This window comes from Jaculus jaculus, chromosome 15 (assembly GCF_020740685.1).
Source record: "Jaculus jaculus isolate mJacJac1 chromosome 15, mJacJac1.mat.Y.cur, whole genome shotgun sequence".
Lineage (NCBI taxonomy): Eukaryota > Metazoa > Chordata > Mammalia > Rodentia > Dipodidae > Jaculus > Jaculus jaculus.
The window spans coordinates 25,135,768-25,149,897 of record NC_059116.1 but is presented as its reverse complement, the minus strand read 5'-3'; the positions used below and the strand labels follow the sequence as shown (position 1 = coordinate 25,149,897).

The 14,130-nt window shown below is 40.5% G+C and overlaps 1 protein-coding gene across 1 annotated transcript in view; it reads left to right on the top strand.

Moving 5' to 3' along the window:
- The window catches only part of Impact (impact RWD domain protein), a 35,927-nt gene extending 27,651 nt beyond the window's left edge, over nucleotides 1-8,276 (top strand). Inside the window, exons 9-11 of the mRNA XM_004654839.2 lie at nucleotides 2,491-2,581; nucleotides 4,285-4,419; nucleotides 5,328-8,276. Coding sequence (XP_004654896.1) covers nucleotides 2,491-2,581; nucleotides 4,285-4,419; nucleotides 5,328-5,396 — 295 coding nt within the window. The 3' untranslated portion in view covers nucleotides 5,397-8,276. The remainder of the gene's footprint in view (nucleotides 1-2,490; nucleotides 2,582-4,284; nucleotides 4,420-5,327) is intronic.
- The last annotated feature ends 5,854 nt before the right edge of the window (nucleotides 8,277-14,130 follow it).

The following is a 14,130-nucleotide window of genomic DNA, read 5'->3' as shown; positions in this document are numbered from 1 at the left end:
GCATGAAGACTTGAGTTTGGATCCCCAGTGCCCACATAAAAAGCCAAGTGTGGTAGTGTACCTCTGCAGTCCTCATGCTTGGAAGGTGGAGGTACAAGGATCTCCAGGACTTATTGATAGCTAGTCTAGTTGAATCAGTGAGTCCAGGGTTCAGTGAGAGACCTTGTCTCAAAAAATAATTTGAAAGAGTGGTTGAGGAAAACATCCTATGTCAGCTTTTGGCTTGCTCATGCATGCATAGTACACACTTGCACAACAGTTTTAAAAATAGCGGTAGTCGTCATTCATTGATTCCATTTTACTGAGCATCTGCTTTGTGTCAGCAGCTTGCATAAGTGAATTCTGATTATTTCAGCAATTCCTCCATGTCAAAAGGTTTTCCTTTTCAAGATCCTATAGTGACTACATGATAGAACTGGAATGTTATAAGTCAGTTTCATTTACTTGTTTGTTCTATGTGGCTCTGACACACATTCCGCAGCTTTGTACATAATATTTACCCTAAGTTACAAGAAGGAATGCTGAATGGCATGCTGTTACCTTATTGTAGGGCCCAGGTTTCTGGGTTTCAATAAGGTTCTTCTGAGTGGCTTTTACTGCCTCTCTTTCTTCCTCCATATTAATAACTGGTCAGCTGTTGCTTCTTAGAGCTGATGTCAGCATGATTGCAAGTAGTAGCTTCTCCCCCACAGCCTTCCTCTGTCGTCGAGGTTTAGAAATGAAAGCATGGCTTGGGGGCTAAAGGTGCTTGCTTACAAAGCCCGCTGGCCTGAGTTCAGTTCTTCAGCCTCCCATATAAAGCTGCATAGGCATTCGTTTGGAGTGGCAAGAAACCCTGGTGTATACACACAATTGCACATTAATAAATAATTTTTAAAAGAAGGAAATGAAAAAACTGAGCTAGTCAAAGAAGTGAGGGGAAGTGAGGCTTGGAGGGACCCACTGGGAGTAAAATCAGTGACCTTTATTTGGTCTGCAGACTTTGAATTGTGTATTCTGGTTGCTTAGAGTCCCTTTAAGGTTACCGCTTGATCCTGGGCATGTTCCCACTTTGCAGTTACAGGGCGCTCGTCAGCCTACTGCATACACAGCCGTTGGATGCTGCATCACTTTCCTGGCATGTGAGGAAAGGGTCAGTGATTTCCATGGGTTCATTGTCCCCATAATTAACAGTACTGATTTATGTAGTCAAATTTTCTTCCTTTGTCCCATAAACTTATGATATTAGATTATAATTATAAGCCTAATCTAAACCAACCCCTGGCTCTTTGTAGCCTCAAAGTTGTCACATTAACTTTTGTTTAATAGTACTAACATACTTGTCCTTAAATGAGGTCAAGTCTGAAGAGTAGTAGCGATGCCACACAGTAGACATTCAGCTACTGATTACTGAATAAAAGATGGGTAAGCTAATTAATGAATATAAGTTGGCTTAATCACATAGATGAGAATTTATAGATTTTTGGGGTTTTTTTTTTTTTTTTTTTTTTTTGGTTTTTCAAGGTAGGGTCTCGCTCTAGCCCAGGCTGACCTGGAATTCACTGTGGAGTCTCAGGGTGGCCTCGAACTCACAGCAATCCTCCTACCTCTGCCTCCCAAGTGCTGGGATTAAAGGCGTGTGCCACCACACCCAGCTTAAGAATTTATAGATTTTTAATTTCATAAAATGTCTAGCTTTCTATGGCCATAGGGGAGTATGTTACTATGTTTGCCCAACTCTGTATAATACCATTGTATGGCCTAAGTAATCTTCTAGATGGCATGCTTTCACTGAGGTATATAGTGTTCTTAAGAAAATCTCCAGTACTAATTTGCCAAACTTATTGTGTCTTAGTATCGCCCACAGTATTCTGAATACCTTTCTAGATAACTTAAATGGATAAATATCCCACAGATAAACATCCCCAATATTCAAGTATTCAAGAAGAAATTTTTAAGAGTCTTTTTTATTCTCAGCATGGAGACAGTAGAGGAAAGCTTGATGGCTGGAATACGATGAGAGGACGAATATGAATTCTTCATCTTCTTTATGTGCCTTTCATCTTTCATTTTCTTCCCTGGACGTTGGGCTCATTGAAGGCAGGAGCATGGCCCCCACTTCCTCTGTATCATTTCACAGTGCCTCTCTGGATGCGCTTCTGTGCAGTGTACTTTCAGTGCTTGGTTGCCCCGACTGCTCTTCATCTCTGCACTGCTTTAAGGTTACAGACGCAAGAGAAACGCTCTAGAGGGTCACTGTCCCATAAAAGTAACATTTCTGATGTAAAGGAGAAATCTTTGATTCCTAGATGCCTTACGCAGGAAAAAAAACGAAAAACCAGCTGGATAGTAAACCACCCGTGAAAAATAAATCATGTAGAGTTCAGGGATTTTTAAAACAAATAGGCTAGTTTAGAAAGAATCATATCACAAAAAGTATTGAGAAGTAACTTATATGCACATGTTGTATTTTGAGGCTTCAAAGTGTAACTGTGTTGTCTACATTTCTAGAATATATTGTGAGGATAAACACACCTTCTTGCAGGACTGTGAGGATGATGGGGAAACAGCAGCTGGTGGGCGTCTTCTCCATCTCATGGAGGTAAGTGTAAGTTAAACAGTCTTGTTCTTAAAAGCCATAAAATTTCTCAACAAATCAGAGTTCCATTTAGATAATTCACTTAAGTGAATAATATAACATGTATTTGGTTTTAAAGGATAACATGAGAAACATTTGGTTTTAAACATTGGTTGGGGGAAAATTTTAAACACTGAGTAATAGGAAAGAAAACAAGTGGTTAATAAGTTCCCTGCTTTCAAGATAGATAATAGAAGATTCACTTCAACTTTGGAAAAAGTTCTCTTTGTGTTTTGTTTTGTTTGACAGTTTCTTCCCCTCCTCCCTCCCTCTCTCCCTCCCTCTCTCTCTCTCTTTCTCTCTCTCTCATATCTGCTGTCTGTGTGGAACTGCTGTTAATTATTTATTGAAAATTTTGGATAGATCTAGAATGTTTCATAAATTGTCCTTTTTGTTGTCTTTATGTTTGGAAGCATTTTTGGGTCTGTCTTATTTATTTGTTTGTTTTGTTTATTCATTAGCAAGACTGTTTAATTTTTAGTTCTTTCACATTTTCATAGAATCTTGTTCTGGTTGTATGGATATAACTGCTTCTTAAGTTCCTGTACATATATATGTATGTGTGTGTGTGTGTGTGTGTGTGTGTGTGTGTATGTGTGTATGTATGTGTATATATATATATATATATATATTTTTTTTTTTTGGTTTTTCAAGGTAGGGTCTCACTCTAGTCCAGGCTGACCTAGAACTCACTATGTAGTCTCAGGGTGGCCTCGAACTCTCGGTGATCCACCTACCTCTGCCTCCCAAGTGCTGGGATTAAAGGCGTGCGCCACCATACCCAGACATTCTCTACATATATTAACTAGAGTTTCTTCATTCAGTTGTTCTCAGCTTTAAGTTTTTCTGGGTTCATTAGTTTGTCCTTTCTCTCTCATGCTACTGAATTTTCCTCATCTGTCTGGTGCTCTTGGGTTGTACGTTAACTTTAAGCCTGGACTCTTTCTTCCTTGGGTAGTTACTGCGGCTTCTTCTGTACTCGTATGTTTGCCTGTTTCCCACTTGGGCCTTACTCTTGAGTATGAGCCCTTTGTTTCCTGTCTCCTGCTGAGCTTCCCCTTAAAGGTAACATTGACAGACATCACATTGATGGGTTTGTCTTATTGACATACACCAGAGAGTACTCCTAAAGGCCCTTATCTCTTCACAGTTTGTTCAGAAACAGATTTTTATTATTTGGCTCACTAATAAAAGGCTGTCTGCCTGAATTATTTTGGTTGAAGTCACCAAGAACTGTATAGCCCTCCCTTCTCTTTGCCAGGTGGTCCCAGAGTTTAGGATTTGAGGCCACTGGGACACAAGTGTTGATTTTCTAAATTCCCTTCTGTTTTAACGTCTCAGCCCTGCACTGTAAGTAATCTTACTTAGTGCGTGCTCACAGGATTCTACATTAAAACTAGTGGAAGGTTTTATGTGCAGTTTCACGCAAGGGTCATTTCATTGTTTAAAAATCATGTTTGCAAGCTGGGCGTGGTGGCACACACCTTTAATCCCAGCACTCGGGAGGCAGAGGTAGGAGGATCACTGTGAGTTTGAGGCCACCCTGAGACTACATAGTGAATTCCAGGTCAGCCTGAGCTAGAGTGAGACCCTACCTCAAAAAAACAAAAAAATCGTGTTTGCATGTGTCTAGCTATACGTCTTAATTATACATCTGAAAATCACAGATTCTGAATGTGCGGAATGTCATGGTGGTAGTGTCACGCTGGTACGGAGGGATTCTGCTAGGACCAGATCGCTTTAAACATATCAACAACTGTGCCAGAAATATACTTGTGGAGAAGAGTTACACAAGTTCACCTGTAAGTAGCTACTAATACTATATTTAGAGGGTTTTCTTCTTAATTATTGCCTGTGAAATTATTTAAAAAAAAATTAAGAGTAAATGAGAATGTAGGTATTAGATTACTAAAACGGCCGAACTAGGAAGCTGGAGAAATAGGCCTTAGTCAGAATGAATGGACAATATGATTTCATAAATTTAAAAAGAGTTTGTTTTGGGGCTGGAGAAATGGCTTAATCGTTAAGGTGCTTGCCTGCAAAGCCAAAGGACCATGGTTTGATTCCCCAGGATCCACACAAGCCAGATGCACTAGGTGACACATTCATCTGGAGTTCATTTACAGTTGCAGGAGGCCCTGATATGCCCATTCTCTCTCTCTCTTTCCCCCCATCTCTCAAATAAGTAAATAAATAAAATATTTTTAAAATAATACTTTGAAAAAAAGAGTTTGTATTGGGAAATAAACATTATAGAAACAGCTATGCCTAGAAAGATTGAGGCTAGTATCATGCTAAATAGATGTTCCTTAAGCATTTATAGGAGCCTCATATTTTTTGGTACTGTTAGAGCATGTATCCTTTCCCTGGCATGCCTTCAGTTTCTCTGTACTTTGTGTTTATTTTGCTTCCTGTTTAAGTGTGTTCATATCTCTTAAATTTTACAGCCTTAAGTAGAAATAGATAAGTAATATATATTAAATAAGTAATATATATTAAATATATAATAAATCTTTTAGATAAAATGCTTTCTTGGCTAACCTTGATTTTGAAATACTGTAACAGAGTGGAAAGGAAAGTACCCATAAGACATCCGGATGCTGCCTGTCGAAATAGCTCTAGCCTTGCCACTACAGATAGACTGTGGTCTCATGTCAGGTTCTAGCTGCATAGATTGCAGACATACTGCATTCACTTGTGTCTTTTTCAGGAAGAATCATCTAAGAGTTTGGGAAAGAACAAAAAAGTAAAAAAAGACAAGAAGAGGAATGACCATTAATACTTGAAATGATGTAAAGGGTTAATTTGCCCGTAATTATGTACATATTCCATAGTCATCACGGAATATACAGAAGACAGTATCCTTGACTGCTCAACCAGCCAATTTATTGTGGACACCAGCATTATCTTTTCCTCTTTGGTTCTATCATCTGCCAGCAGTAGAGAATTTGCGATATATTCATATGTGTTTCTGGCTTATTTGTAAGAACTAATTTGAGCTTAATCACCACTTCATCTAATTTTAGGAAGGTAACAGTTGCCCAGGGCAGTACCTGAATTAACTGTCCATTGCAGTTCATGTCAAGTGCCTTTGTTGGGTGTGGAAGAAATGTCTCCAGAGGAATATTAATGCCTGGTTTCTTGTTATAGACATTCTCATACTGTTAAATGAGTGTTGCCTTTTCCTGCTCTTTGCAGCTTATTGGAGTAGGAGCTCATTGAAGGTGGATCTTAGAGAGTTTTTCCTTGTCATTTCAGCTCTTTCATATGTCAAGTTCCATTAGATAACGCTCGTTCCTGAGTAGTAGATCATAGGAAAGTGCAGCGTGTCCATGTGTGGTTCTGTGCCAGGGCGATAATCCACCTAACATATTTGTTAGCCTCAGTGTGGTGCCTCAGTGTCTGTCACAAATTAGTGATTGTGAAATTTCAAAAAGTGATTTTCTAATTTTTGCCTTTCCTTGCTTAGTCATTTTAATGTAAAATAATGAACATGGAATATTTGTAGGCCTCCACTCCTGAAATTTGTTAGTGTAATATTCTGGTGTCTCTCAACAATGTCCCTTTACATGTTCTTCACTGGGGGATTAGAACTGTTGTAAGGTATGTGGTAGTCAATGGGACATTTAGATCACTGGGGTAGAGGCGGCAGAGTGCCACTGGTTTGGGGTATGAATTGCTGTGAACTTGATGCACACTTCCCATTTTAGTTCCATGATTTTTGTGGAGAGAAGAAGCAAATCTTTTGATCACAGGAACAAAGAAGCCCTTCCCCCATATTTTTAGCAGCTCTTCATTTTTGTCAGTCTCTGTTTCATCTCCAAGTTAACTGGAGGCTCTAAAACATAATTTTACCTTTGACATAGAATAACTTGTGCACTGTTCCTTTCAGGTGTGAGGACAGTAATCACTGAATGGGTTAACTGATCGTAGAGTGCGATTTCCTTTCCAAGGGAGGGAACACAAAGTGAGAGACAGCTTTGTGATGGCACTGTAATAGTCTGAGGCTGGGCAGGTGTTTTACTCTTAAATTTTCTACCTTGAAAGATCCACGTCCTTGCTTGGTATTTTTAATAAGAATCTAGTAAATGGCTTTATGCTAAGATGGATTCTGAGACATGAAATCTTATTTTTCAACATTATTTAATATTGTAAGGTATCAAGAATTATAGGATAAAGCTGGGCGTGGTGGCGCACGCCTTTAATCCCAGCACTCGGGAGGCAGAGGTAGGAGGATTGCCATGAGTTCGAGGCCACCCTGAGACTCCATAGTGAATTCCAGGTCAGCCTGGGCTAGAGTGAGACCCTACCTCAAAAAATTAAAAAAAAAAAAAGAATTATAGGATGACCTATATACTTGCAGCACTTACCTTTGTTTCCATGAAATGTTAAGTATATCCTATGTATTAACTATTGAGATAATGAAGAAGTTAGCAGCCATTTATCAAAGTAACTTAGCAGTTTGACATTTCAAATCTGTGACAGGTGATAGCAAACACTTAAGAATTTGATACTGCAGGAGAAAGAAGTTAGTTTTTCTGTCACACTAAATTTAATTATTTGAATTTCTTTCTTGGTGTTTTATCCAGTATTTTATTTCTTTGAGTCTTTACAGAAGATAAAACACTTTTTACATCTATGATCTCATGTTCCTCACTTAAAAACATGGAATAAAATCTCTAATCTCCTATACTGAAATTCGTTTAAATGATAAGAGGAGAGATCCAAAATTCTTCATCTCTAAATTGTAAGTTACTTTACATTATACCTATACCTTTAATGCCAACTTAATAATGACAGCATGCTTTTCTCTGTGTAATATAGAGAAAAAACTCTATATAGAGGACTGTCTGATTCTCTAGATAATAATTTCTTATAACCAGATTTGTGTTGTTGAATATTTTATCTTAGTTAAAATTTTTCTCCAGGGCTGAGGAGATGGCTTAATGGGTAGAAGCACTTGCTGTGCAAGTGTGAGGGCCTGAGCCCGGCTCCGCGGAATGCTGAGAAGCCAGACACAGCAGGAATGTCAGTTACTACAGCGGGTTTGGAAGCAGAGCCAGGAAAATCCTCAGAAGCTCGTGGGCCAGGTAGCCTGGTGTTTGCAGTGGGGAGTCAGAGCCCCTGCCTCCAACAAGGTGGAAGGTGAGCACCAGCACCCAGGGTTGTCCTCTGACCTCTGCATATGTGCCCAGATTCACAAACAACACACATCATACACACGTCACTTACACAAAAATGAACGATTAAAAAATATTCAACATGTGCCAGTATATAGACAAAAGTAGCATCTACTTTTTTAAATGGGAATCGCAGTAGCTGCATCAAAGGAATGCTTTGGAGGTGGGTATCATGAAAAAGCCTATTTGAAGAAAATTATATCAAACATTACAACCAAGGAAGAGCAGATGAAGCTGACACTATTACAAGACAGGTGAAATTCATGGTGCAGTCATCTCCAATTCCACTATAGAAATAACTATAAGCATTGGGTGTATACATTTATTATTTTTTCTTATGCATGATTTTATATATATGTCTATTTTTCTTTCCACAAAATGGTATTAAACTGTGAATATTGTTTTGTATCCAATACATTTCATATAGATGTATATTGTTAACATTTTCTCATGCCAATAAATATTCTTCTATGGCCTAATTTCTTTTTTCTTTTTTTGTTGTTTTTTTGAGGTAGGGTCTCACTAACCCAGACTGACTTGGAATTCACTATGTAGCCTCAGGGTGGCCTCAAACTCACAGTGATCTCTTACCTCTGCCTCCCAAGTGCTGGGATTTAAGGCATGCACCACCACACCTGGCCTAATTTCTTATTTTCTGGGTATATCATAATATACTAACTGATCCTTTATTTCTGGTATTTTCCCCAGTTCTTCACTATTATGAACAAATGTGAAAATTACTTCATTGTATGTAGATTTTTATATGTATCTGATTATTTCCTTAGGAAAAACTAGAGATAGAATTCATTCCTTAAAGGTTTATAACCTTAATAATAGTTATAGAAATATTACAGTAATTTTAATAGCTCCCTATAGATTAGTCAGATTGTTCTTTCAAAAAGTATTATGGGTTTTATCCTCATTACTATTGTACTGCATGATAGTATGCTTAGAATTATAGCCAAAGACATGGAAAGGTAGGCAGTCTGGTAAATAAAGCGCCCAATATCCACAAGAAGTTATCAAAATAGAATGCAGGTCCTATGTATCCGTAACTTGGCTTTTCTCAGAGAAGCAATAACATAAAGCTGTCTGGAACATTTTCAAAATTTGTACACATCTAGTAGGTTCAAGTCCTTTGGTAGATGATAAATAATTTGCAAATGTGTTCTCCATGTATGTAGCTTAACTATTCATTCTCTGCAGAGTCTTTTGAAAATTAAGGTTGTTAATTTTAATAAGATCTAATTCATCCTCCCTTTTTTCTTCTTGCAGTTCTAGGGATCATATCCAGGACCTTGTGTATACTAGGCAAGTGCGCCACCACAGTCTACACCTGGCCCCTTTCCCCTGTCTTCAATCATTGTTTCATTGTTACATCTTATGACTGCTTCAATTTGGACCATAAAAATTTTCTTCCTTTAACATTTTATTTATTATTTGAAAGAGAGAATGGGCACGCCATGGCCTCTAGCCACTGAAAACAAACTCCAGACACATGTGCCACCTTGTGCATCTGGCTTTATGTGAGTACTGGGAAATCAAACCTGGGTCCTTAGGTTTCACAGGCAAGTGCCTTAACTGCCAAGCCATGTCTCCAGCCCACAATAACCATGTTTAAATTAAAACTCAGGCCAGGGAGATAGCATACCCATGTGTTTATAGTTGCACTGGCTATTGAATCCTGGGCCTTGAACATGCTAAACATGTGCTCTGCCACCAGTCCTGAACTGAGCTATTGATAGTGGAAGTGGAGGAAGTGAGTAGATGTTGGTGTATTTAGATGGCAAAATGGAAAGGACCTTGTAGTTGAATATGAATAGCAAAGGAGGAAGAGGAGCGTGAAGATGGCATTTGGGTAGATGAGGGTGCCAGTCAAGTCTGCCCTGGGTCCTAGTTGCGAACCATTTCCTCTTTCCACTTGTATTCCTGGGTTCCTTCAGTGATGTTGCTCTGCCTCATTCACCTGACAGCTTCTGGAATCACTGTCTGCTGAATGCTGTGAGCCTGGATGTAATGCTTACGTTTTGACACAATCCATATACATTAACTTGAGCAAAGGACAGCAGGGGAAAAAAGGAAAAAAAGAAAAACGTTCCCTGAGAATAGAACCCATGAAACATCTCTGAGAAGAAGAAATGACCTAATAACCTTCATGGAGTGATCCCAAATCAAAGTAGAGGGTTCTTGGCATCCCAAATAGGACAGTGAGGTGAAAACCCAGCAGCAGAAGAAAGGAAGCAAGAATGCCACTGAGCTGCTGGGATACAGGGTATGGACGAGGAGACTTCCCTCCTTTAAGTGAGAGACACATCTATAGAGCAGTACAGCGGGCAGCAAGGTTAAAGTAGAGCGGTTGAGATTGAATGTAGCATGAGATATCATTAAGAAATGCTGGTCGGACTGACTAGTTTGACAGAATGACGGCAGAAAAATGCCCTGTAGGTTTGACCTAAGGCTAGGGGGTTATGGTAGAGCATCTGCTCAGCATGCATGAGGCTCCTGGATGTGAGAGGTGGGGGAGGGATGAGGAGATAAAAATGAATGAGAATTTGGAACTAGATGCTCAAGTTCGTAGAGAAGAAATAGTATACGGTTTCAAGAAAAAATGAGACCATAATGTGGATAAAATAGAAAGCGGTGGTGACTTTGTGGGGAAACTTTCTAAAAACACAGTGTTTTCTCATTTTTGTGTTTTTGTCTATTTGATTACAGTTTAAAAAAACTGCTTTAGGAAGTAATAGGACCTATTAAATCAGAATACAGGTAAGAAAAGTAAAAACACATCTAAATGGACTACATAAAAAAATTCTGTGTATCAAAGAATACCATTCACACAGGTTAAAAAAAAAAAAGACCTGTGGAATGAGAGAATATTCACAGATGATTTATTTGATCAGGGGTTAATATTTAAAATATGGAAAGAAGTCCAACAAGGCAACAGCAAAACAAGCAATCTGTTGGGAGAATGGACAAAGGCCTTAACATGTCTCAAAATCTGTACAAATGGCCAACCAGAGTATGAACACATTGTTATCGCCTCTGATCAGGGAGGGAATGCAAATCCACCTTCATACTCATTGGGATAGCTACTAATGCTTCTTTGGTCAACTACTCTAACAACCAATAGAAGTATCAGAAAGATCTTTGCGCCTATGGTCATAGCATTATTCAAATAACCAAAGTTGAAAGTACCCCAAGTGCTGATCAACAGATGAAAAGATAAAATGTAAAATGTGGGATGGAGAGATGGCTGAGTGGTTAAGGCGTGCACCTGCACAGCCTAACAGCCTGGGGCTCAATTCCCCAGTACCCACGTAAAGCCAGATGCACAGAGTGGCACATGCATTTGGGTTTCATTTGCAATGGTGATTGGCCTTGGTATGCTCATTCTTTCTCTGTCTGTCTTCTGTGTCTCTCCTGTATCTCTCTGCTTAAACATAAATTTTAAAAAAATTTTAACGGCTGGAGAGATGGCTTAGCAGTTAAGTGCTTGCCTGTGAAGCCTGAGGACCCCAGTTTGAGGCTAAATTCCCCAGGACCCACATTAGCCAGATGCACAAGGGGGCGCACATGTCTGGAGTTCATCTGCAGTGGCCGGAGGCCCTGGCATGCTCATTTTTTCCTCTCTCTCTCTCCCTCCCTCCCTCTCTCTCTCTCTCTCTCTCTCTCTCTGCCTGCCTTCTCCTCTCTGTCACTCTCAAATAATTTTTTTTTTAAAAAGAATGCTAATATAAAATGTGGTATATGAACACAGTAACATACCTTCCAGCTATGAAAAAGAAGGACTTTGAGAAGGGTAGAATTGTGGATTAACTTGTCTCCATAGAAAAGTCACATCAGTGTTACTCATAGTAGCCAAAAGGCAGAAAGTATAAATTATAAATGTGGTTGTAGTAGACAGTTTCAGGTCACTGAGACAGACCTCTAAACCAAGCACAGCTATGGAAGAAGGGATATTTATTGAAGCTTACAGATCCAGTAGAAGTTCCATAATGGCAGAAGAAGCTGGGCCTCTTTTCTCAGGCCCGAGCAGAGAGACACCACCATCAGTGCAAGCAAGCACACTTCAGCAACTCCAGGCAGAACTCAAGCACTCTGCATCTCTAGCCCGAATTCCAGATCCACCTCCACACCTAAGGGTTGCACCCTAGGATCCACCCACAGTGACACCCCCTCCAGCCAGGTGGCTGCAGATCTAAATGACAAACCTTAATAAAATCCTGAATATATTGGGGACCACCCAAACTACCACAGTGAGAGGAAATAGTGTACTGATTCATGGTACAGCAGATGAACCCTAAAACCATGTTGAGTGAAAGAACCAGCCACAACGACCACATACATTATCATTCTACATAGGAGAACAGGCACATCTCTTAAGGACAGAAAGTAGATTGTGGTTACCAGGAGTTGGGGGCACAAGATTGGGCATGAGGGCATGGGGCATGATTGCTAATGGGAACAGGTTTCATGCCAGGTTAGTAATGAAAATGTTCTGGAGTTCCACGGTACAACGTTGTGAATACACTCTACTAAAGGTCACTGAATTTTAAAGGTGAATTACATGGTTTTGTATGATGACTATGGAAAGTTCAAAATGAGCAACATACATGGTTGTCATCACCCCAGACAATGGTCTCAACAAAATAGGAGGCGGCTCAACAGGTAAAACCGCTTGCCACCGGCGCGAGAGCCTGAGAGGGTTGGAGACCATCCGAGTCCGATTCCCCAGCACCTGCTACCCAGCTGGACGTGGCTGTGCATATCTGTAAGCCAAGTCCTGTGGGGAGCAGAGGCTGGAGAGTTACTCCGCAACACGACAGTTCCCTGCTTCTCCCGTGGGAGGAAGTATTCTTGGCCCAGATCTCAAATGGCTGTCCCTCGTAGGTGGTTTTTTCCCCCGGCAGAAGCATTCTGCTTACAGAACGCTCTGTCATTCTGCTGATGCTATGTTTTGAGAAGAAAGGCGCTTGTGCCTGATTCCAGAAGGCTGGGAACAGTGCTTGTGCGGTCTACTCCAGCTGTTAGGAAGGTCTGGCATTCATCTCTAGCCTCAAGTTAGCCGAGTTGTCTCCTGCTTCTGAGACAAGGAAGTCGCTACTTTGTTTTTGTACAAGCCACTATCTGTATAAACTCCTCATGAACCTTGTACACTGAGCTGTTTTAATAAATATCTTGCAAAGTGCTGATTTTGGTGCTCCTGTGACTCCTTGGAGTCCCCTGGTTCTAATTAAGTCTCAGCCTTATTTCCTAGGTGCCAGTAGGCGGCGCCAACGTCCCCTTCCCTTTAGGTCCTCAGCACAAGGATACCTCCTAGTCAAAGGCTTTCCTCACCCACCTCAGCGCATCCCCCCTGCTATTAACCAGTGACCTGCAGGAATACACTGTAATCCAAGTTGAGTTTATCGATGTTCTAAGACAGCCAGCAAGGTCATACATGCTGGCCAAGCATGAGAAGTCTTAGTAAGAAAGCTACACGTGGGACTTGGTAGAGGGTTTGGGCTTAGGTTCAGCCATTATCATTGTATGTCTTGGTAAGTCTTCCTACGAGGAGGGAGGAGCGCAGTGGCCCTGAAATTGCGAAAGTTAGAGGAGCAGAATTCACTTGTGTAATTGGGAGATGTGTGTCATTTGAGTGGTTTGTACTATGTCTGGGTTTTTGTTTTGTTTTAGGCTTTTAACTTTAATTTTTACTTACTTGACAGAGAAAGGGAGAGAGAAGATGGGCACAGCAGGGCCTCTAGCCACTGCAAACAAACTCCAGATGCGCCCACTTGTGCATCTGGCTAACGGGGGTCCTGGGGAATCAAACCCGGGTCCTTTGGGTTTGCAGGCAAATGCCTTAACTGCTAAGCCATCCCTCCAGCCCTGGGTTTTTTATTGTTATTATTGACAACTTCCATAATTATTGACAATAAACCATGGTAAATCCCCCCCCCCTTCACTTTTTCCTTTAGAACTCTACTCTCCATCATCCCCTCCCCCTCTCAATCAGTCTTTTATTTTGGTGTCATCATCTTTTCCTCCTATTATGATGGTCTTGTGTAGGTAAGTAGTGCCAGGCACTGGGACGACATGGATATCCAGGCCATTTTGTGTCTGGAAGATTGCATTGTAAGGAGTGCTATCCTTTGGCTCTTACATTCTTCCCGCCACCTCTTCCACAATGGGCCTTGGAAGGTGTGATAGAGATGTCTCAGCGCTGAACATGCCGCTGTCACCACTTCTTAGCACATTGGTGCCTGCTGAGTCATCCCAGAGGTCACCACTATCTGAAAAGAGTTTCTCTAGCCAAAAGTGAGAGTAGCATTAATATATGGCTATGAACAT